At 53.9% G+C, this 23257-nt stretch overlaps 1 protein-coding gene across 1 annotated transcript in view; it reads left to right on the top strand.

The window, feature by feature from the left end:
- Positions 1–1388: 1388 nt before the first annotated feature.
- Positions 1389–23257, top strand: part of LOC142498811 (arf-GAP with GTPase, ANK repeat and PH domain-containing protein 1-like) — a 76944-nt gene continuing 55075 nt past the window's right edge. The window contains 4 exon segments of the mRNA XM_075607349.1: positions 1389–1465; positions 1467–1564; positions 7065–7232; positions 18213–18374. Coding sequence (XP_075463464.1) covers positions 1404–1465; positions 1467–1564; positions 7065–7232; positions 18213–18374 — 490 coding nt within the window. The 5' untranslated portion in view covers positions 1389–1403.

Raw genomic sequence — 23257 nt, 5'->3', positions numbered from 1 at the left:
ACCAAAATGTTGAAAAGTGCAAGCGTTTAGCATACGCGTTGAATGTCTTAAAGGTGCAGTCCCCCAAAATAGTGACAGAAGCCACATATAAATCATATTAAAATAACATTCAGTGCAATGTTTTGTGTATTTAATTTTTTTTAAGTTCTCCCTTGAAATTATTTGGCGCGCACCTAAAAAAAAAACGAGTTTCTTGTGAGTACCGGCACATGGATTTTACCATTAGAAAAAAAGAAATTAAACAAGTACAGCTCAACCCCCTTATAACGCGATCCGTTACAACGCGAATCCGCTTATAGCGCGATGCCCGCGTGGCTCCCGATTTTCCTATTTATGAATACTTTACAACACGATATTGGTGCCTTAAATACTTTATTGCACAATGCATACAATGGTACATTATTTCTAACGTGATCTGCTTATAGGGCGAGGTGATTCTTTGGACCCCAAGCACAGCGTTATAAGGGGGTTGAGCTGTATATTCAGTGGAGCTTTAAGAAACCTTTCTCCGTGGAAAGTGCAGCGACAGAACGTGTGATCTGCTCAGCGCACATGGCCAAGTTCTCTGTCTAAACTCGCTTCGTTTATAACGGATTAGACGGGGGAAGTGATATACGGTCAGCGGCGACTTCCATATCCGCCTGTGTCTGCCGCCTCCTTTCTGCCGCCCTGCTTCTCCTTCAGAATCTAGCGTCAAATGACGGCGCGGACGTCACCAACGTGACGGCGCACTGCAACGCGACGTCCTGATGTCATTTGACGTCACAGCTGCCATGGCAACGAGACGCTATGTGATGTTGTTTTGTGACGTCCGCCGCGTAATTTGACGCTGGATTTTGCAGGAGAAACGGCGGCAGAACGGAGGCGGCCGGCGCAGGTAAGTAGTCCTTGCTATTAGGTCCGATAGGCCCAAGAGCGCGGCAAATGGGGGTGGACATGTTTTTGCTGCCCAAAAATGTTGCCGCCCTGGGCCTAATGAGAAATCTGACGCTGCGGTCAGTACGCGGCCAGAATCCGCACGCGGACAGAGCTTTTAATTTTGCAGGCGGAGCAATTATAGCGCTTTTACGTCTCTGTAACATGGTCGGATTTAACGATCCCCGATCTCGATTGACAAGTGACGGAATTTTTACCGCGGGCCTACACTTCACATGCAGGAAACCGGTGGCTGGATCGCGGCGCAAGAGGAGGCGCGGTCTGAAACGCGCCCGTCATTTTATACATTCTGCTTGCATTTTTAATTAATTTTTTTCCCATATATTGGTGATGATGTCATAGTGCGAAAGAAGCATTGCGCAGATTGTGAGATATTAGCGCTCCCCGGCTCCGCCTTTGCGTGCACAGACTCCGCCCCTCTTTCTGGCCCGCCCATTGACGGCTCTTCCGCTTGCGTTCCAGGATACATGCAGAATGTCCACGGGAAAGAGATTGACCTTCTCAGGACCACGGTGAAGGTTCCGGGAAGAGGCCCCCACGAGCACGTCGGCCTGCGCGCCGATCGCCAGCCCCAAAACCAACGGCCTCACCAAGGAAGTCAGCGGGCTCCAGATCACTTCCAGCACCGGTGAGGAACAGTGCAGCATGGCGCAGTGCTAGATGTTAAGGGGTTAAGTGATGTAACGCGCAGAGCAGAGAGTGATGCGCAAAGCAGCCAAGCCCGCCGCGTTCCCATCCCGCCGCGTTCACATCCTGCCGCGTTCCCATCCCGCGCAGATCCCGCCGCGTTCCCGTCCCGCGCAGAGCCCGCCGCGTTCCTTTCCCGCGCATAGCCGCTGCGTTCCCGTTTCCCCCAATGACTTTGGACATGCCTCTTATTTGTTTGCATCATAGCGCCTCTCGAATACCGCATTGTGTATTTCCTGCCAAAAATAGGTTAGCCTGTGCGATACCGGCCGCTACCTCTGTACAGTAACTCTCCGACGCCTGGTACCCCCTCCCCTGGAAGGTTCCCCGGGTCTCCCACTCGATCAGTCTGAAGCCCGTCCCAGACAGGTGACGTTTGGGCTGCCTCAGCCTGACATGCACATGACACCAAAACAGACGGCTGGAAATTGAGGCAAAGAAAGGCAGCAATTAATCCCGTGACAGCGAGTCTCGTGTGTCGCGCACCTAATATGTAGTGTAACAGCGCGCTGACGGCTGGAGGCGAGCAGGCCGCACAATATACAAAGCAAAACTATACATCACCCTCTAACGCAGGGACCCTCACCTCCAGTCCTCAAGACACCACCCTCCCCCCCCCCCCCCAAACAGGTCAGGTTTTCAAGATCTCCCTGCTTCAGCACAGGTGGCTCAGACTGAGCCACCTGTGCTGAAGCTAACACTGCTTGAGCCACCTGTGCTGAAGCAGGGATATCCTGAAAACCTGACCTGTTTGGTGTGGGGGGTGGGGCTCTTGAGGACGGGAGTTGAGCCCCCCCTGCTCTAATAGATATAAAAACAGCGTAAATAATATTCGGCTATTATTCTTTGTTATTTTTTTTATCATTATTTATTTCTCCTTCGATATAAGATATTAACCACTTTATTCACATGGCTGCAAGAATGTGGATGAGGGGGGAAGCGGTTTCAATTGTGCCGCCGATGCAGGCGGTTTCTCTGTCCACAACCCAGGGCATTTTTCCCTGAGAATAAGATGCACATCTCTATATCGCTTGTTGAGAACATTTAAATCCCAGTGAGTTGCCGGCGTCTCACACCGAGATTGGGGGGGGTGGGGGGGTGTTGCTCTCCTCCCCCCCCTTTCTCCACTAGCCCCAGGTCTCTCTCGTAATGTTAAATCCATCAAGAGACAAGGGGCTGATTTTTACCCAAACCACTAATGTGTTTTCAGCGTTGAACTGCTGATGACATCTTAAAAGTCCTCATCGTGCTGCTTCCTCCACACTCCAACAATCAGAACATCTCGCAAACCTATAAAATCCAAACTAATAGCATGAATATTCAGTGACCTAGAATACTAATTATTGTCATGAATATTAATGCCATCGGACTTGCTTTGAACCCCCCCTCCCCATCGCCTGTCTCTCTCCTCTCTCTTTAGCGCGCTTCCCTCTTTCTCCCCCTCTCTTTGCTCCTTCTTGTCCCTCACAACCTCTCCTTTTCTGTCTTACCCCTTTTTGTCGTCCTCTCCTTTTCCCCCTTCCCCCTCCCCCCCCCCCCCTCCACCACTGCTTATCTTTCTTTTTCTGTCTCTCTCTGTCGGCAGAATGTTCTATTTCCTCCTCCTTTCTCTTCTATCCATTTAATCTTTCTCTTCATTCTCCATCCATCCCTCTCCCTCTTTCGTTCTCCCTTCATCTCCCGCCCCCCCCCCTTAATCTCTCCCCCTTTTTCATTCTCCGTTCATCTCTTTCCCCCTCCAACTCTCTTCCCCTTCAATTCTCTCCCACTCCAACTCTCACTCCCCCTCCATCTCTCACTCCCCCCTCCATCTCTCACCCCCCCCCCCTCCATCACTCTCTACTCCTCCATCTGTCTCCCCCCAACTATCTCTCCCTCTCCACTCCAACTCTCTATCCCTCCATCTCTCTCTCTCCCCCCTCCAACTCTTCCCCCCCTTCATATCTCCCTTCCCCCTCCATCTCTCTCTCTCCCCCTCCATCTCTCTCTCTCCCCCTCCATCTCTCTCTCTCCCCCTCCATCTCCCTGTCTTCCCCTCCATCTCTCTCTCTCCCCCTCCATCTCTCTCTCTCCCCCTCCATCTCTCTCTCCCGCTCCATCTCTCTCTCCCCCTCCATCTCTCCCACTCTCTCTCTCCCACCCTCCATCTCTCCCTCTCTCTCTCTCCCCTCCATTTCTCTCTCCCCCTCCATTTCTCTCTCTTCCCCCCCCCCCACCATCTCTCTCTATCCCCCCCCCACCTTCATCTCTCACTCACATCAACTCTCTCTTTCTATCTTGCTCCCTCCTTCTCTCTTACTTTCCACTCAGCCTGGCTCTGTAGCTGTCTCATAATGAGAGCGTTTAAGACCCCCTCTCTTTCCTGCGTGACAGTGGTGGGGGTAATAAGCAGATCTTGATTAACGAGACAAGGTGGGTGGGTGGGGGTGGGGGGGATAGGAGCGTTCTCACGGAGGGAGCTCCTCGCTAGGCTTCCTCTAGCACTCTCAGATTAATGGCATTGCAGGACGCATTTCGGATCCATCGCAAAGGTTTCCATCTAATGGGCTCAGCCATTTCCCTTTGAGTGACAGGCGCGGGAAGTAATCGGCTGTGCAGAATGGCAGCACATTGATAGTACTTAAGTGTACATTATCCCCGTTGTGTGTCCTGCAGAGGCTGTTTATCAGGACGCCTCGCGCTGCCGACAGGCGCGATCTGACGCCGCCCTCGCTGTGGCAGGAGCACGGGAATGTGAGGATCATAATAATAAAAATAGAAAAAGAAAAGGGGGGAAAAAAGACCCCCGCAGAGACCCAAAACCGATTCTGTGTGTCTGAGGGGCACCTCTCCCCCCCTCCCCTTTCTTTGTAATGTGGGTTGCACAGAACATTCTGCTTGTTCTGATACTTGTCATTGGACCGGCACAAAGTTCTGCGGCATGGTGTAGAGAGACGGGTTTTCCAGACTCCGCACATCGGGCAGGGGCTTTTATTTTTTTTATGTATCCATTTCTCTCCCACAACTTTCTTCTCTCTTTCCCCCTGTCGGATACTCCTTTTTTTTTATTCCTCCCTCTTTCTTTCTCTCTCCCCTCTCGCTCACTTTCTCGCACTCTCCCCCTCATTCTTTCTCTCTCTCTCGCTCACTCTTTCCTTCTCTCTCTCGCTCACTCTTTCTCTCTCTCGCTCATTCTTTCTCTCTCCCCCCCCTCGCTCATTCTTTCTCTCACCTCGCTCGCTCACTCTCTCCCCCTCTCGCTCGCTCACTCTCTCCCCCTCTCGCTCGCTCACTCTCCTCCCCCCTCTCGCTCGCTTGTTTTCTCCCTCCTCTCGCTCGCTCTCTCCCCCCTCTCGCTCGCTCTCTCCCCCCCTCTCGCTCGCCTCTCTCCCCCTCTCGCTCACTCTTTCTCTCTCCCCTTCCTTCTCGCTCACTCTTTCTCTCTCCCTTCCTTCTCGCTCACTCTTTCTCTCTCGCTCACTCACTCTCTCCCCTCTCACTCACTCTCTCCCCATCTCTCACTCACTCTTTCTCTATCTCCCCTCTCGCACACTCTTTCTCTCCTCCTCTCGCTCACTCTTTCTCTCTCCCCTTCTCACTCACTCTCTCTCCCCCTATTGCTCACTCTTTCTCTCCCCCCTCTCGCTCACTCTTTCTCTCTCTCTCCTCTCGCTCCCTGTCTCTCCCTCTTGCTCCTGTCTCTGTCTCTCTCTCTCTCTCTCACTCTTTCTCCCTCCCCTCTCTCACTCATCCTCTCTCTCCCTCTCGCTCAACGCTTTTTTTCATTGCCCTCTTTTCTTGTGCTGGTGATAATAGCGCTTATGTTTGACCAACACGAGCTTCAAATCGATAGATGGATAAACCTATAATTGCGGCCCTGGTAAATAAAATATGTAATTAGATAAAAAAGTTGGATACAACATAGCTCAATATTCTAGTTATTTACGTAGCTGTCCTATTTATATACTTAGATATTCTAGTTTTATATTAAAATGAGTGAAATAATGAAGCTTTTAGATACAACTATAGTGAGAAACGTAACTGGTCTGATAGGAAACTAGTTAGGTTGCTGGATACAGTAGGAGTTAGACAGGCAGAAGTGCGTATAGATTATTCATACTTGGAGCTTATTTAGCTGCGCACGGTCCCAGAGATAATTAGGTCTGGGGTCCGATAGAAGTGTTAGGTCCGTGATACCAGGGCACGATATCAGGTTGCCAACTGTTTGGTCGGCAAGAGTTGCACACCAGGCTGGGATCAAATCCAGGAGCTATTCAATCAACCATTTAATTTTGGAGTGGGTAAGATGGGGGAAAGAGGGTGGGGGAGAGTGCTGGGGAGTGGGTAACATGGAGGAGAGAGTGACCCGGGAAGGGGTGAGGGGTAACAACGGAGGAGAGAGTGTTGGTGGGGTAACAACGAGGAGAGAGTGTTGGTGGGTAACAACGAAGGAGAGAGGGACAGGGTGTGGGTAATATGGAGGAGAGTGACATGGTGGGGGAGAGAGTGACGTGGTGGGGAGTGGGTAACATGTAAGAGAGAGTGACGTGATGGGGAGTGGGTAACTTGTAAGAGAGAGTGACGTGGTGGGGAGTGGGTAACATGTAAGAGAGAGTGACGTGGTGGGGAGTGGGTAGCATGTAAGAGAGAGTGACGTGGTGGGGAGTGGGTAGCATGTAAGAGAGAGTGACGTGGTGGGGAGTGGGTAACATGTAAGAGAGAGTGACGTGGTGGGGAGTGGGTAACATGTAAGAGAGAGTGACGTGGTGGGAAGTGGGTAGCATGCGGGGAGGGAGTGGTTGACGAGGAGGAGAGAGAGTGACATGGGAAGGCTGCGCCTCTCTCATCCAAGTACACAGGGAGCCGAAACTTTGCAGCCGCAGGTTGGAGCTCCTCCATGTACCCTACGGTCAACTGCTTAATGGGGGTGCGCTCATTATAACTGTCCCGCTCCTCCTCTTACCCTCCAAACTAATAATGAGCCGAGTGAGACACTACTCATGAGTGCCCTGTCCTAAAACCGCTGACGAGAGGGAGCGGGGGGGAGAAGCTCGGACTTTGACGGCAACATCAGCGCCCTCCCTATCCCGGGGGACCACCCCTGAGGCTGGTGGCGGAAGGCAAAGCCCCCCAGGGCCACCTGCGGCCCACCAATATGTTAGATACTTGGGTACCGTGACTTTGATACTAGGTACAGATGTAGCCGGAGTAATTTCACCCCCAGATACCTTAACTTACCCAGGCACACTGCAGCGTTTCCACAGGATCCAATGGTGATGTTGCTGGACGGCTGAGACGGCTCCATGTGTATCGAGTATGATATTCTGTAGGCGCAGTGACCGTGTGCCAGAGGAGGTGGCTGTAGGTTATACTCTGCCTGATAGTGCAGGGGGCAGAGACGGGTCCCAGGTCAGTGGCAGATGGACGATGTAACCTCTCCCCTCTTGTCCTCGCCACCCCAGGGAACGTGACCAGCAGCACATCGGTCACACAGATGGCCAGCGGCCCGAGCGGGATCAGCCTGGGCTCCTTCAGCCGCATGGACGGGATGCACCAGCGGTCCTACTCTGTTTCCAGCGCTGACCAGTGGAGCGAGGGCGCCGTCATCGCCAACTCGGCCATCAGCAGCGGTAAGAGCCGGGCCAGACTCCTTCTTCCTACGGGTTAACATAATGTGCCACACTACATTTTGGCTTCTGCTGATGCGGGACCCAGAATGTCCATTTGCTGTTTTTACCACATACGGTTAACATAAATGCCATCCGAATTCTCCCACTACTACTATGTAACTATGTAGCGATGTAACTATGTAACTGTAGCTACGTAGACAGGTCTTTCAGGGTTGGAAAAGAATATCTCAAAATATTGCAGTTTATAATATCGCTGCCATTAGATCACTTTGGGTGCAGCTGATCCTTTAATGCAGTGGTGGCCAACTCCAGTCCTCACGGGCCAGGTCAGGTTTTCAGGATATCTCTGCTTCAGCACAGGTGGCTCAATCAGTGGCTCAGTCGAGGACTGAGCCACTGATTCAGCCACCTGTGCTGAAGCTGAGACTGATCGAGCCACCTGTGCTGAAGCTGGGACTGATTTGAGCCACCTGTGCTGAAGCAGGGATATGTTGAAAACCTGACCTGTTGGGCGGTCTTGAGCACTAGAGTTGGTCACCCCTGCTTCCATGTCTTAGCTTAAATAAAATTATCATGAGAACTTCTAGTACCGGGTCAGATCAAATGGTCAATGACACCCAGTATCCTGTCTCAAATAGGTGCTGGAAGGCACTTGGTCCACAAAAGGGTGCTACACTTTATCAATCCTATGCATGTGAATGAGAGCCAAAGCCTGGGCTGGGCGAGCATTAGAAGACCTTTCTGGACTTCCCAGAGAGCTGTCGAGCTCGAAGACTTGTTCATTGAAAGCTAATCGTGCTATTTGTTCATGTGAGGCTATTAATGCTGGGAATGACGGCCTTATAATGTTGATTGTTTGCCGAGTGATAAATTGTTGCCGTTGAGTCGCTTCTTATAAGGAAGCTGCTAATGTCTCCTGGCCCGTGTGAGTCTGGGTCCGCCCGCACTCCGTTGACATAATTACACTGGTTGTATTTTTTCTTCGTGAAGTGCAGGCACTGGAGGAGTGGCCGGGATCCCACTTCTGCCACCTAGTTATACCTGGATATGTTCGGTTGTGGCTCTATTCTAATAAAGTTTCACCCAAGACATTTTAACATACCGTATATCCTCGAATGCAAGGCGCCATCGATTGTAAGACGCACCATTGATGTAATCATTTTCAGAGGACACCGGCAACCTCCTGCTCAGCACTACTGGCGGTGGAACGTCATTCTGCCACGTAGGAGACCCTTTTGATCCTCACGTTGACTCGCATTAGCGGCCATATTGGTACAGGAACAAGTTCCCGTGCGTGCCCAGCTCCTCCTTCCCCTCTTCTTCCTCCCACCAGCACCACCTCCTACCTCCACCAACTGCGGGTAACCCAGCAGACCTCCCCGCTGCGGCGGCTGCAGCGTCCCGCCCGGCCCGTACTCCAACAGCGCCCCCTAGCAGCCCCCTTTTTATTTTCTCCAAAGACGTCGATTCTAAGACGCACCCCGATTTCAGACACGTTAAAATGTGAAAAAAGGTTGCGCCTTAGAATCCAGGAAATACGGTAACAAACTGTTTTATTTGCAACTTGCAAAGAAACCAGTTTATTATGTTGCAATGTCTGGTGAGTTTGTGAACCACAAACCTTCCCCATTGATCCTCGCTACACCTGTCCATACAATCCCCTCTCTCTCTCTGCACGTCTCCCCTCTTGCGCCTTTCCGGCAGCGATGGGGTTAATCTGCAGGGAGCAACTTTCCGCGGCAATTTGTCCAAGTCGTGCGGATCGCGAGCTCGGGTCTGTGCCTGGGGTTTCTCAGGTGCTGCGGGCAGCGGAGGTAAGGGAACGCGCGTCGCCGGCCGTAACCCCATTGATGTGACAGTCGGAGGAACGAGGCTGTAAGCGCTGCCTTCCAAGAGAGAAAGCAGAAGAAAGGGAAAGATTTCTCCCGCGTGCTCCTGAGACTCAGGAAATATTGGGGGGGGGGGGGTGGGGGGGGAGGGAGAGGAGACGGGAGAGAAGAGAGAGGTCTTCAGAAGAAATAATAACATGGAGCCAAAAAAAGATGCCCGTGTGTTGGGGGGGGGGACGGTTTGAAGATGTCTCCTGTGAGAGATGGTATTTGTGAGCATTGTGACTGAGGAACAATACTGCCCTCGTAGAGCAGCAGATGACGGCTGTGTGTGTTTTTATTCATCTAGCTGAAAGGGAAAGAGTAGCCTTGTTCTTTCCCAGCCCCTGTTAGTGCTGCAGCCGTGAGCATGTGGGGGTTTGGGATCGGTGAGGAATGGGGGGGGGGGGGGGGGGTGGGCTGCCTCCCTTGATGAGGTGGGGGGGTATAGCCCGGTGGTCTTTTTGTAGTGAGGCGAGCCTGTTGAGAACAGCATGTGTGACCTTGAGCAAGTCACCCTGAGTCTTTGGATATCTTCTATATTAGATTGTAAGCTCTTCAGCACAGAGAGGCCTAGACCCCCACACGCAGTGCCCTGCCCGCTGCCAGCACTTTGCTTTAACTCTTTGCGGTGCTCAGTCCTCCCCCTGACCTGCGAGCGCCCTGGTGGTGCAGAGTGAGACAGGGTAGGTGCAGGAATAGCAGAGGGGGCTGACGGAATCTGCAGGGACCACGTGGTGTGGGAGAAGATCTGAAATAGCAGAGTCTGCTGCAGGACAACGCGCAGTGACAAAGCGGCGTGTGGCGGGAGCCCGGCGCAGGTGTATCGGCCCATGTTTGATGTCGGCGACACGCGTCGTCGCCGGCTGTCCCGGGTCCCATCGCATTCCACCGTTCGATTAACTTCTTTGCTGCCGGGGGGGGGGGTTTGTTTTTTGTTTTCCCTGCAGCAAGTTGCGCAGCCGTTCAGGGGTTAACTTCAACAGCGTAAAAACTCATCAAGAATATGACAAAAACGGAAACGAGGAATAATCCGGGACTTGGCAATGCGAGGAAAATGATAAATGCTCCTGATATTCCTTTGTGATAAAACTTTTTTTTCGAAACTGTCCCTCCCCCCTACTCCCCCTCTCCAACCCCCTCTTCCCCAGACGGCAAATTCAATCTCGCTGGCGTCCCCTTTTCTACCAGATCAACGCTCCCAGTTCCGCACTTTTAAGTAAATTTTTTTTTTTCTTCCTATTTTTTTTTTCCGTCATTTATACTTCAAACATGTACAATCCTTTTAATTGAAACTTTCTCTGTTCCTTTCATTAAAAGGTTCTGAATTTTAAAAGCGCGGCGCTAATGCGCGTGTGATATCAGCAGGGCCGGGGAGAGAAGTTCTATCTTTTTTTTATATATTTTTTTTTATTATTTCTTTTCCCCTCTCTCTATTTTTTATTTTTTTATTTTATTTCATCTGTGTCTGGGATTTAAATGCGCTTTGCCTGGTGAATATGCCTGCTTATTGTCCGGTGCCTTTTTTGTCCAAGACAAAATAACACACATTGGGCTCTTATTTCATTTCTATGCCCTCACCCCCCGTCCCCCCCCCCCCTTTCCCCTGCATTCAATTAAAGGCGTGCGTGGGGGGTACAGCAGAAAAGAATCTTATTTTTTCTCTCTTTTTTAAGCAGCTCGTGCGTGCCCCGTGGCTCCCTCCTTTGAAATCCGCTCCGAACGTTTTCCTAATTAGATAAATGACTTTATCTGTAGGGCCACCAAACAGGAGGTGCTGGCAAAAAGGGGGGAGAGAGAGAGAGAGAGAGAGAAGACTGTCAGAGTGAGAGCGGGCAGGGGGCGGGGGGGGGGAGAGGACGAGACAGAAGTCGGACGTTGTGATATGAATTTCCGCGCCTGCTTTCTGCCGAGTGTAGCATTCCGCTACCTGGCTTTTAAAATTAGCTGTCTTGTGCGATTTGTCAGTGGAGCAGTGAAGCCGTCCGCTCCGCGCCTGGCAGAAAAGATGATTCTTGTTTTGTCGTTAAAACCTTTGCGCTGCCAGAGCGCTCCGGCAGTGCGTAGCGAGTTGGGGGGGGGGGAGAGCGGCTTCCCAGACGCCGCGAGGGGTTGCTGGCCGGGGAGAGAACGCGGAGGATGGGAAGTGCGGATAGAATCATAACGTCCTATTACGTTTTTTTTTTTATTATTATTATTATTCTTTTGCATAAGCGCTTTACCTGCTGCGGGAAGAGGCAGCCGCCATTTTTAAAGTGGTCGGGTAGCCCCGCGTGCAGGTAGCTTTGGCGTGCTCCTGAATGAAAGGTAGTCATCACTGGGGAATGCATGAGATTGTGTTTAGAAGAGGCTGGAAGAATAAGCTGTGGCAGGGGGCTCAACTCCAGTCCTCAAGACCCCTCCCAGCTGGTCAGGTTTTCAGGATATCCCTGCTTCAGCACAGGTGGCTCAATCAGAGGCTCAAACTGAGCCACTGATTGAGGCACCTGTGCTGAAGTAAGGATTGATTGAGCCAACTGTGCTTGAAGCAGGGACTGATTGAGCCACCTGTGCTGAAGCAGGGATATACTGAAAACCTGACCTGGTGAGGGGGGGCGGTGTCTGGAGTTGAGAACCCTTGGCTACGGGGCTACTTTTACAGCCAGAAGAGCGCGCCGCGCGTGGTATATCTGTATGCCAAGCAATGCGTTTCAGCCCTCTCTGACAATGAAGGGTTAATACAAATTGCTGCTGAAAGGGTTAAAGGAGTTTGCCCGGTTGCCGGCCTCGGCACTCCCCTAGTTCGCAGGGCATTCGCCAGCCTCCCAGCATGCCATGTACAGGTATCTCACCCTGCTGGCTTCCCTCACACTCACCTGCGGTGCTCTAGGCGCCGCCCTCGCTGATGACCTCATGCAGTGCTGTAACAATGACCTCACAGTGTGGTATCCCGATGGCTTCTCCTGATGTATTTAAGGGCTGCCGTTCCTTTATGAAATGTCAAAATAATAGTGATTTTTTTTTTCTTTTTACTTGTTTTTTTCCCTTATAAATGGTCTGTGTCGCCGTGGTTAAACGTGTGTTATTTCTGCGCTCCGTGTGAGACCAGGAATACACTCGCTGTATACAGCACACAAGGAGACGTGTGACACATTCAGCCTTGGTTCTGAAAAGATTGCTTGTAGATGTGTGAGTCTCGCGGTTGTGACCTCACACCTGCCTGTGTGTATGAAAGGGTCAGAGTACCGTTCCATAGGATGCAATGTTTGATCAGAGGCGCATTGTGTGACTTCTGAGGTATTAAAGTGTTGGATGTAGGGGAGTAGGGGGGGGGGGGTGTTGATTTATTTCGGATTGAACATTTTATTGGCTATGGGAGGATCTCGGAGTGGATACGTGATCAGGGTGAAGAGGGGGGAAGAAGACCTTTTACAGAGCCGAATGTTATCTGGAGAGGAGCTGCACCCTCAGCCCTGGTCACTGCGCTGCAAATACTGACATACTTCCCTGAGTACCTTTGTTGTCGTTACTCATAGGTTTAATCCCCGTGGCTGCCGCAGGCCCCACTAACGCATTACTTTGCACAGGTATGCAGCGTTCCTTCTGTACCTCACACAATGCGTTGCTGGCTTATCTAGCAGCGAGGGGGTTAATAAAATACGGAGACGAGAGACAAAACGGCATTAGGAGACGAGTTATACGTGCGTGCGTGCGTGCGTGCGTGCGTGCGTGCGTGCGTGCGTGCGTGCGTGCGTGTGTGTGTGTGTGTGTGTGTATATATATATATATATATATATATATATGTGTGTGTATATATATATATATATATATATATATATATATATATATATACGCAAATATAACTGTATGCTCATCTGCGTGTGTGTGTGTGTGTGTGTGTGTGTGTGTGTGTGTGTGTGTGTGTGTGTGTGTATGCACACATGGTTTGAACCCTCAGACCTGAGGTTCTTATCGGATTCTTTGCCGGCACAGAATGTGACCTTCACGATTTCCACATAAAATGCAGTCTCACGTTTTGGCCACGCCTGGAAAGCGGCTCTCCAGGTTTTGCTGGCATAGGATGTGGCCCTCGGGCCTTTCTATCACAGGACGCGGTCTCGCGTTTGGCCTGAGCTGGACGGTGGTCCCCTCCGGTTTTGCCGGGACTGTACGTGGCATCCTGTCAGCTGAGATAAGTTGCCACATTTTCCAGTTGAGCTGAAGCTAAATGATTGTAAAATAAGTTATGTGCGTCCTTGAGGGAAGCTGGCAGGGTGACGGCAGTGAGCGCGCGGCGGCTCGTATCTCTGCCGCTCACGCTGATATTTATGGGATCTGAATGTTATTTTATACTTCCTCTGCTCGTCGCTGTCAGCTCTGGGGCTTCACACGGCGCAGTTCGGAGCCGTCCTCATCGCTGCTGCCCAGGAGTAGGGTGTATATTTTGGGAGAGGGTCAGATGGGTTCTTGTAATGAGAATAAAACGGGATTGAGGGTGTGCGCGCTCTATAAAATAAGCCCTATGTCAGGAGAGAGGGAAACGGCACGGTCTGGAAGTATTATCTCTTCGTTCCATCCAAATCTTTATTTCACTTGTTCCCTTTATCTCCCTTATATCTTTCTTCCGCTGCCTATTTACACGTTCCTTTTTCCTTCTGTTTTTCCCTATTATTCATGCTCTGTTTTTCTCTTCTGCTTTTCAGTGTTTATAATTTTGGATCCCTTCCCCCAATATTCTCTCCCTCTCTCATTTCTCTCTTTGTGTGTCTGTCTCTCTCATTTCTCTCTTTGTGTGTCTGTCTCTCTCATTTCTCTGTCTGTTTCTCTCCCTCTCTTTCCCTGTCTACCTTTCTTTCTGTCTCTTCCATGATGTCTCTCCCTCATTGCTGTTTCTCTCCCTCTTTCCCCCTCTCACTCTCCATCTCTCTCTCTCTCTCTGTGTGTCTATTTTCCGGTCTCTGTCTGTCTCTCGGTCTCTGTCTGTCTCGATCTCTGTCTCTCTTGCAGTCTGTCTCTCTCTTTATGTCTGTCTCTTTCTCTCTGTCTGTCTCTCTCTATATATATATGTCTCTCTTTGTCTGTCTCTGTCTCACTGTCCCTCTTTGTATCTCATCAAATCCTCTTTATTGGCATGACAGAATGCAATCCAGTGTTGCCTATATATGTATAAAAAGTGGGCAAATTCTAACATTGTGTAGCGGTTAGGAATAGGGGTGCGTTATGGGGCGCCTCTGCGTCTGTGATAGGTGCTGATATAATGTTCAGGGGCTTCTTTTCCATGGAGGGTTGCTGTTTTTTGTGCGTCCCATATACTGGTCCCAGCCTGCTCTCACCGCCGCCACTGCCTGCTCTCACCGCCGCCACTGCCTGCTCTCACCGCCGCCACTGCCTGCTCTCACCGCCGCCACTGCCTGCTCTCACCGCCGCCACTGCCTGCTCTCACCGCCGCCACTGCCTGCTCTCACCGCCGCCACTGCCTGCTCTCACCGCCGCCACTGCCTGCTCTCACCGCCGCCACTGCCTGCTCTCACCGCCGCCACTGCCTGCTCTCACCGCCGCCACTGCCTGCTCTCACCGCCGCCACTGCCTGCTCTCACCGCCGCCACTGCCTGCTCTCACCGCCGCCACTGCCTGCTCTCACCGCCGCCACTGCCTGCTCTCACCGCCGCCACTGCCTGCTCCCACCGCCGCCACTGCCTCCTCTCACCGCCGGCACTGTATCCTCTCACCACCGCCACTGTTTTTTTTAGCTTTTTTTATGGGACACCATTAATTTGGTTTTGTTCCCCGGGGGCTGAATTGTCCGTTACCACTCTGCTCTCCAAGATTGTGCCCTTGCAGTGCATTGTGGGGCGCGATCTCAGAGAGCAAAACTGTGACTGATAGCTCTGCCTTTGTGGGGGGGTGTAAGGCTGCGGCCCCCGTCCTCCCTGCTGCACGCGCGCATGGCGGCCAATCGCCCCGCCGCCGCTAAGGTAAGTGCCTTACCCTAAAACCCCCTCTCCTAAACCCTTACCCTAAAACCCCCTACCCTAAACCCTTACCCTAAAACCCCCTCTCCTAAACCCTTACCCTAAAACCCCTTCAATTAACCACCTACCCTAAACTTACCTTAGAAGCGGCCGGCGGCGGGGATTGCGGCCGCGGGATGAGTTGCGGCGAAGCACCAGCAGGCATTTGGGCACGGAATAACATTCGCCACCAAATGTCCCATTGTGCGCAACGCTCCCCGGCTTGTAAAGGGGAGAATGAGAGGGGGGTGTATTCTGCACAGAGGTAGATGTCAGATTGATGGGTGAACATGGAGCTTTTCACTTGATGATGTGGGTACCTCCCCGTTAGGGGATTTATTTTGCGCTCGAGCTTTGTACCATATTATGATGCCTCCTGAGTGACGGGCTCGTTTCACAGCTCGGTGTTTTGGGGCTGGCACTAGGAGCTCCATGTAACGGTTATGAGATGCCTCCTCTCTTTGGGTTATAAAGTCTGGTTCTTGTGTTTTAGACCCAAAAGCTGAAGCATTCAGGCCCTGAATATTCCAGATGAATTCAGAATCCCGTCATAGATATTTGATACCTTCCAATGAGCGAAGCTGTAAACATAACTTGATATGGGTTCAGATGACTAGCCTCTCTTGATGATATGGGTTCAGATGACTAGCCTCTCTTGATGATATGGGTTCAGATGACTAGCCTCTCTTGATGATATGGGTTTAGATGACTAGCCTCTCTTGATGATATGGGTTCAGATGACTAGCCTCTCTTGATGATATGGGTTCAGATGACTAGCCTCTCTTGATGATATGGGTTCAGATGACTAGCCTCTCTTGATGATATGGGTTCAGATGACTAGCCTCTCTTGATGATATGGGTTCAGATGACTAGCCTCTCTTGATGATGAGTTCAGATGACTAGCCTCTCTTGATGATTAGGGGTGCATTCTTAATTAGTTTCTTTTGTTCTCTGCACCCACATGTATATGTCGTGTATGTCTGTTTGGCTTAGCTATACGGACAAAAGAATATTTTATGTATAAAGCCTTTTGCACACTTGCATCAGCCCGGCACAGACGGTATTGAGCAGTGTCCTAATTTAATTTAGTTATTTGCTGACAGTTGGCCTGATCTTGGAGGTAGTTGGCGTAAGGTTGTTCTGTGGCGCCAAGTGTGTTTTTTTGCAATCCCGTTGTCTGTCTGGGTTCCTCTGTGTCTCATTAATGCTGTGTGTCTTGTGGTTATGGTGGGACATCTTTCTAAGTAGCGCAGGCCTTGCTGGTTGACGTGCACGTGGTCGAACAGATGTTGAGGCTTTGCGTAGTCACCCAGAGCCAAGATGTGCATCTTCTGGGCAGCTCTGTGTTGATGTGCTGGTTGGTTGGATCCAGCTCTGTGTTGATGTGCTGGTTGGTGGGATCCAGCTCTGTGTTGGTGTACTGGTTGGTAGGATCCAGCTCTGTGTTGATGTGCTGGTTGGTGGGATCCAGCTCTGTGTTGGTGTACTGGTTGGTAGGATCCAGCTCTGTGTTGATGTGCTGGTTGATGGGATCCAGCTCTGTGTTGATGTGCTGGTTGATAGGATCCAGCTCTGTGTTGATGTGCTGGTTGGTTGGATCCAGCTCTGTGTTAATGTGCTGGTTGATGGGATCCAGCTCTGTGTTGGTGTGCTGGTTGATGGGATCCAGCTCTGTGTTGATGTGCTGATTGGTTGGATCCAGCTCTGTGTTGATGTGCTGGTTGGTGGGATCCAGCTCTGTGTTGATGTGCTGGTTGGTGGGATCCAGCTCTGTGTTGATGTGCTGGTTGGTGGGATCCAGCTCTGTGTTGATGTGCTGGATGGTGGGATCCAGCTCTTTGTTGATGTGCTGGTTGGTTGGATCCAGCTCTGTGTTGATGTGCTGGTTGGTGGGATCCAGCTCTTTGTTGATGTGCTGGTTGGTGGGATCCAGCTCTGTGTTGATGTGCTGGTTGGTGGGATCCAGCTCTGTGTTGATGTGCTGGTTGGTGGGATCCAGCTCTGTGTTGATGTGCTGGTTGGTGGGATCCAGCTCTGTGTTGATGTGCTGGTTGGTGGGATCCAGCTCTGTGTTGATGTGCTGGTTGGTTGGATCCAGCTCTGTGTTGGTGTGCTGGATGGTGGGATCCAGCTCTGTGTTAATGTGCTGGTGGGTTGGATCCGGCTCTACATTGATGTGCTGGTTGGTTGGATCCAGCTCTGTGCTGGTTGGTTGGATCCAGCTCTGTGTTGATGTGCTGGTTGGTGGGATCCAGCTCTGGTTGATGTGCTGGTTGGTGGGATCCAGCTCTGTGTTGATGTGCTGGTTGGTAGGATCCAGCTCTGGTTGATGTGCTGGTTGGTGGGATCCAGCTCTGTGTTGATGTGCTGGTTGGTGGGATCCAGCTCTGGTTGATGTGCTGGTTGGTGGGATCCAGCTCTGTGTTGGTGTGCTGATTGGTGGGATCCAGCTCTGTGTTGATGTGCTGGTTGGTGGGATCCAGCTCTGTGTTGATGTGCTGGTTGGTGGGATCCAGCTCTGTGTTGATGTGCTGGTTGGTGGGATCCAGCTCTGTGTTGATGTGCTGGTTGGTGGGATCCAGCTCTGTGTTGATGTGCTGGATGGTTGGATCCGGGACACCACTAGGCAGCAGGGCGGACATTATTATAATTGTTGTAGTGGGAAACTGTTGTGTAAGGCCGCGCTTATAGTGCTGTCGCCAGCGACGCGACACTGACGTCACGCTGCGGTCGCTGGAAAAATGAAATTGACTTCCAGCGATTGCGACCAATCCGTCGCGCCATCGCTTCGCTTCTTCTACAAGCGCACGCGACGGCAGCAATACATTTGTTTTGCCGTCGCCGGCACTACAAGCGCAACCTAACTCTGCAGCGTTTCCCTGCCGGAGGTTACTGGTGCCTGTGCGGGTGACGATGTATCTGGGGTCCCTGAAGTCTGGGTTGTTTAGGATAAGCGGGGCTCGCGGCATTGTGCGGCAAATCGTGCCGGCCTCTTTCTCGAGAAATAATCGTTGGCTGTCCCGGTGCTTCCAATTGAGACAATGAATAGCACTGTGCCTGTGCTGCCTGTTACTCTCGGTACACGGGTTGCTGACCGCCCGGTGTTTGTGTCCCTGTCCCAGACACAGGCCTGGGAGACTCCGTGTGTTCCAGTCCCAGCATCTCCAGCACCACGAGCCCCAAGCTGGACCCGCCACCCTCCCCGCACGCCAACCGGAAAAAGCATCGCCGGAAGAAGAGCACCAGCAACTTCAAGGCCGACGGGCTATCCGGTACCGCCGAAGGTAAGGCCACTTCCCCCCCCTGCGACGCAAGCTCCGCCTCCTGCGTCGCTGAGCATGGGTGTGCTTCGGCTCCCCTGTGCGGGCCGCAAGCAGGGCGCAGTCACACACACATTAACCGCTTCACTGCCTGGAGGGGGAGCAGAAACTCGTGGCAAAACAGCACCAAGCAGCCGCTCTGTCAGAGAAGGGGATAAATCGCCATCCGACTTCCTTATTACTATAGCCAGGAGGAAATAATCAGGCTGAAATGGTTACATCTTATTATCAAACAGCTCCTGTTACTCCATATAACCGCTCCCTATAACTCCTCCTATTGCCCCATATAATCCCTCCCTATAACTCCTCCTATTGTCCCATATAACCGCTCCCTATAACTCCTCCAATTCCCCCATATAACCCCTCCCTATAACTCCTCCAATTGCTCTATAATACTTTCATTTCGTGTGTGCACGCGTGTGAGTGCGTGCGCACGAGTGAGGGTCTGCGAGTGCACGCTCACGTGAGTGTGCGAGCACGTGAGTGTGCGCACGAGTAAGTGTGTGAGTGCGCATGAGTGTGTGCGAGTGTGAGTGAGTGTGTGCACGCGAGAGTGTGTGTGCGCGAGAGTGAGTGTGTGCGAGTGCGCACGAGAGTGAGTGTGCGCATGAGTGAGTGTGAGTGAGTGTGTGTGCGCGAGTGTGTGTGTGTGCGTGTGAGTGTGCGCGCGCGTGTGAGTGTGCACACGTGTGCACGTTTGTATACACAAACAAGGCACTCACAGCTCAGAAAAGCAGAGAGAAAAAACTTTTTTTTTGTTTTTTCAATAAAACCAAAACATGGATTATTTTATTTGAAAGGTGTTTTCCCCTCTGCTCTTTGACCTGCGAGTGCCTGGCTTATTTTTGTATGACCTACTTCTACATGGTGCGCCCAGGCAAGACCTTCCTGTCACTGGACTGCCGATGCCTTTTCTCCCTTGGCCAGGTTTCGGGTGGAACCTGCTCTGATTTGGGGGGTTCCTGAGAGCCCCATCCCACTGTAATACCCATAGAAAGAGGCACACGCGGTGTATGTATAACAGGTGTCTAGTGACCACAGTGGTCCAGCCAGGGTTGCTCCATCAGCATCCGTTTGGTGTCCCTTGCGGGGTCAGTTGAGAGACACGCAGGGCTCGGACAGAGACATATACAGGCTGGCGTGAATGTGTGAAGAGTGGTAAATGGGTGATGTAGATGGGTAACGTCCCACGCAATGCGAAGTCCTCCTCCTGCCTCTCCTTGTGAATGATGGGGATGTTTCCTGTCTGATACCCGCTCAATCCCAAGACATTTGGAACTACAGTATAGGGCAGGGAAGGCCAACTCCAGTCGTCAAGGGCCACCAACAGGTACGGTTTTTAGGATATCCCTGCTTCAGCACGGGTGGCTCAATCAGTCCCAGTTTCAGCACAGGTGGCTCAATCAGTCCCTGCTTCAGCACAGGTGGCTCAATCAGTCCCTGCTTCAGCACAGGTGGCTCAATCATTGAGCCTCCTGTGCTGAAGATGGGGTTATCCTGAAAACCTGACCTGTTGGTGGCTCTTGAGGACTGGAGTTGGCCTCCCCTGCTGTAGGGGGGACCGTACACAGCTGCAGCGCGAGGCTCCAGTGCTTCACTGATCACAGTCTCTCATTAGACGAGGACCCCTTTAATTAACCCTTTGAAATCCGATCCCTGCCAGGGCCCTCATTAGAGGCCATGGGCTGTGCAGGGGTTTCCTGTGTCCGCAGGTGTGTGCACCTGTGCGTCCTGTGTGGTCACATTCTGCACCTGGGCTCAGGTATGAGATGCACCTTATTTGTTTTTAATTAACTTTGCAGCGGAAGGCGGTGGCATGTCACTGTGACAGTCAGCTGGTCACTTAGTGATGTCACCCGTCATTGGGAACAGCAGCAGCAGAGCATCCGTATTATATGCACCGTGTGTATGTGTCTTATACGCAGAGCGGGGCGTGTATGTGTCTTATACGCAGAGCGGGGCGTGTATGTGTCTTATACGCAGAGCGGGGCGTGTGTCTGTCTTATACGTAGAGCAGCGCGTGTCTGTATTATCCGCACAGCGGCGTGTCTGTATTATCCGCAGAGTGGACCCCAGTACGCCACACCGCCGCGGGCTCCCTGCACGCCACACCGCCGCGGGCTCCCTGCACGCCACACCGCCGCGGGCTCCCTGCACGCCACACCCCCGCGGGCTCCCTGCACGCCACACCCCCGCGGGCTCCCTGCACGCCACACCGCCGCGGGCTCCCTGCACGCCACACCGCCGCGGGCTCCCTGCACGCCACACCGCCGCGGGCTCCCTGCACGCCACACCGCAGCGGGCTCCCTGCACGCCACACCGCCGCGAGCTCCCTGCACGCCACACCGCCGCGGGCTCCCTGCACGTCACACCGCCGCGGGCTCCCTGCACGCCACACCGCCGCGGGCTCCCTGCACGCCACACCGCCGCGGGCTCCCTGCACGCCACACCGCCGCGGGCTCCCTGCACGCCACACCGCCGCGGGCTCCCTGCACGCCACACCGCCGCGGGCTCCCTGCACGCCACACCGCCGCGGGCTCCCTGCACGCCACACCCCCGCGGGTTCCCTGCACGCCACACCGCCGCGGGCTCCCTGCACGCCACACCGCCGCGGGCTCCCTGCACGCCACACCGCCGCGGGCTCCCTGCACGCCACACCCCCGCGGGCTCCCTGCACGCCACACCGCCGCGGGCTCCCTGCACGCCACACCGCCGCGGGCTCCCTGCACGCCACACCGCCGCGGGCTCCCTGCACGCCACACCGCCGCGGGCTCCCTGCACGTCACACCGCCGCGGGCTCCCTGCACGCCACACCTCCGCAAGCTCCCTGCACGCCACACCGCCGCGGGCTCCCTGCACGTCACACCGCCGCGGGCTCCCTGCACGTCACACCGCCGCGGGCTCCCTGCACGCCACACCGCCGCGGGCTCCCTGCACGCCACACCGCCGCGGGCTCCCTGCACGCCACACCGCAGCGGGCTCCCTGCACGCCACACCGCCGCGAGCTCCCTGCACGCCACACCGCCGCGGGCTCCCTGCACGTCACACCGCCGCGGGCTCCCTGCACGCCACACCGCCGCGGGCTCCCTGCACGCCACACCTCCGCAAGCTCCCTGCACGCCACACCGCCGCGGGCTCCCTGCACGTCACACCGCCGCGGGCTCCCTGCACGCCACACCGCCGCGGGCTCCCTGCACGCCACACCGCGCGGGCTCCCTGCACGCCACACCGCGCGGGCTCCCTGCACGCCACACCGCCGCGGGCTCCCTGCACGCCACACCGCCGCGGGCTCCCTGCACGCCACACCGCCGCGGGCTCCCTGCACGCCACACCGCCGCGGGCTCCCTGCACGCCACACCGCCGCGGGCTCCCTGCACGCCACACCGCCGCGGGCTCCCTGCACGCCACACCGCCGCGGGCTCCCTGCACGCCACACCTCCGCAAGCTCCCTGCACGCCACACCGCCGCGGGCTCCCTGCACACGACACCGCCGCGGGCTCCCTGCACGCCACACCCCCGCGGGCTCCCTGCACGCCACACCGCGCGGGCTCCCTGCACGCCACACCGCCGCGGGTTCCCTGCACGCCACACCGCCGCGGGCTCTTTGCACGCCACACCGCCGCGGGCTCCCTGCACGCCACACCGCCGCGGGCTCTTTGCACGCCACACCGCCGCGGGCTCCCTGCACGATGGGGTTTTCTATAAGAAAATACCTAATCCTTTTTATATCATTAAATATTGTCCTGAGCTCCCAACTAGCGAGGTGGCGGCGCTCAGCCGGCGCAGACTGGCGCACGCATGTGGCTGCAGAGCGCAGTTTGTAGCCGCGTTTTGACACTTCCCTCCGTTGTGGCGCGTTATATTTGGGATTTGTGTTCTCACTTGATAAACAGCGGCTTTTTTTGTAGCAGAGTATGATCCCAGACTGCGCTTATTATAAGGGGCCCAGTCTCTGTATTACACGGGGACCAGTCCCTGCATTACACGGGGACCAGTCCCTGCATTACACGGGGACCAGTCCCTGCATTACACGGGGACCAGTCCCTGCATTACACGGGGACCAGTACCTGCATTACACGGGGACCAGTCCCTGCATTACACGGGGACCAGTCTCTGTATTACACGGGGACCAGTCCCTGCATTACACGGGGACCAGTCCCTGCATTGCACGGGGACCAGTCCCTGCATTACACAGGGACCAGTCCCTGCATTACACGGGGACCAGTCCCTGCATTACACGGGGACCAGTCCCTGCATTACACAGGGACCAGTCTCTGTATTACACGGGGACCAGTCCCTGCATTACACGGGGACCAGTCCCTGCATTACACGGGGACCAGTCCCTGCATTACACGGGGACCAGTCCCTGCATTACACGGGGACCAGTCCCTGCATTACACGGGGACCAGTCCCTGCATTACACGGGGACCAGTCCCTGCATTACACGGGGACCAGTCCCTGCATTACACGGGGACCAGTCCCTGCATTACACGGGGACCAGTCCCTGCATTACACGGGGACCAGTCCCTGCATTACACGGGGACCAGTCCCTGCATTACACGGGGACCAGTCCCTGCATTACACGGGGACCAGTCCCTGCATTACACGGGGACCAGTCCCTGCATTACACGGGGACCAGTCCCTGCATTACACGGGGACCAGTCCCTGCATTACACGGGGACCAGTCCCTGCATTACACGGGGCCCAGTCCCTGCATTACACGGGGACCAGTCCCTGCATTACACGGGGCCCAGTCCCTGCATTACACGGGGACCAGTCCCTGCATTACACGGGGACCAGTCCCTGCATTACACGGGGCCCAGTCCCTGCATTACACGGGGACCAGT

Source organism: Ascaphus truei, chromosome 7 (assembly GCF_040206685.1).
Source record: "Ascaphus truei isolate aAscTru1 chromosome 7, aAscTru1.hap1, whole genome shotgun sequence".
NCBI lineage: Eukaryota > Metazoa > Chordata > Amphibia > Anura > Ascaphidae > Ascaphus > Ascaphus truei.
This window is presented reverse-complemented; position numbering and strand designations above follow the sequence as displayed.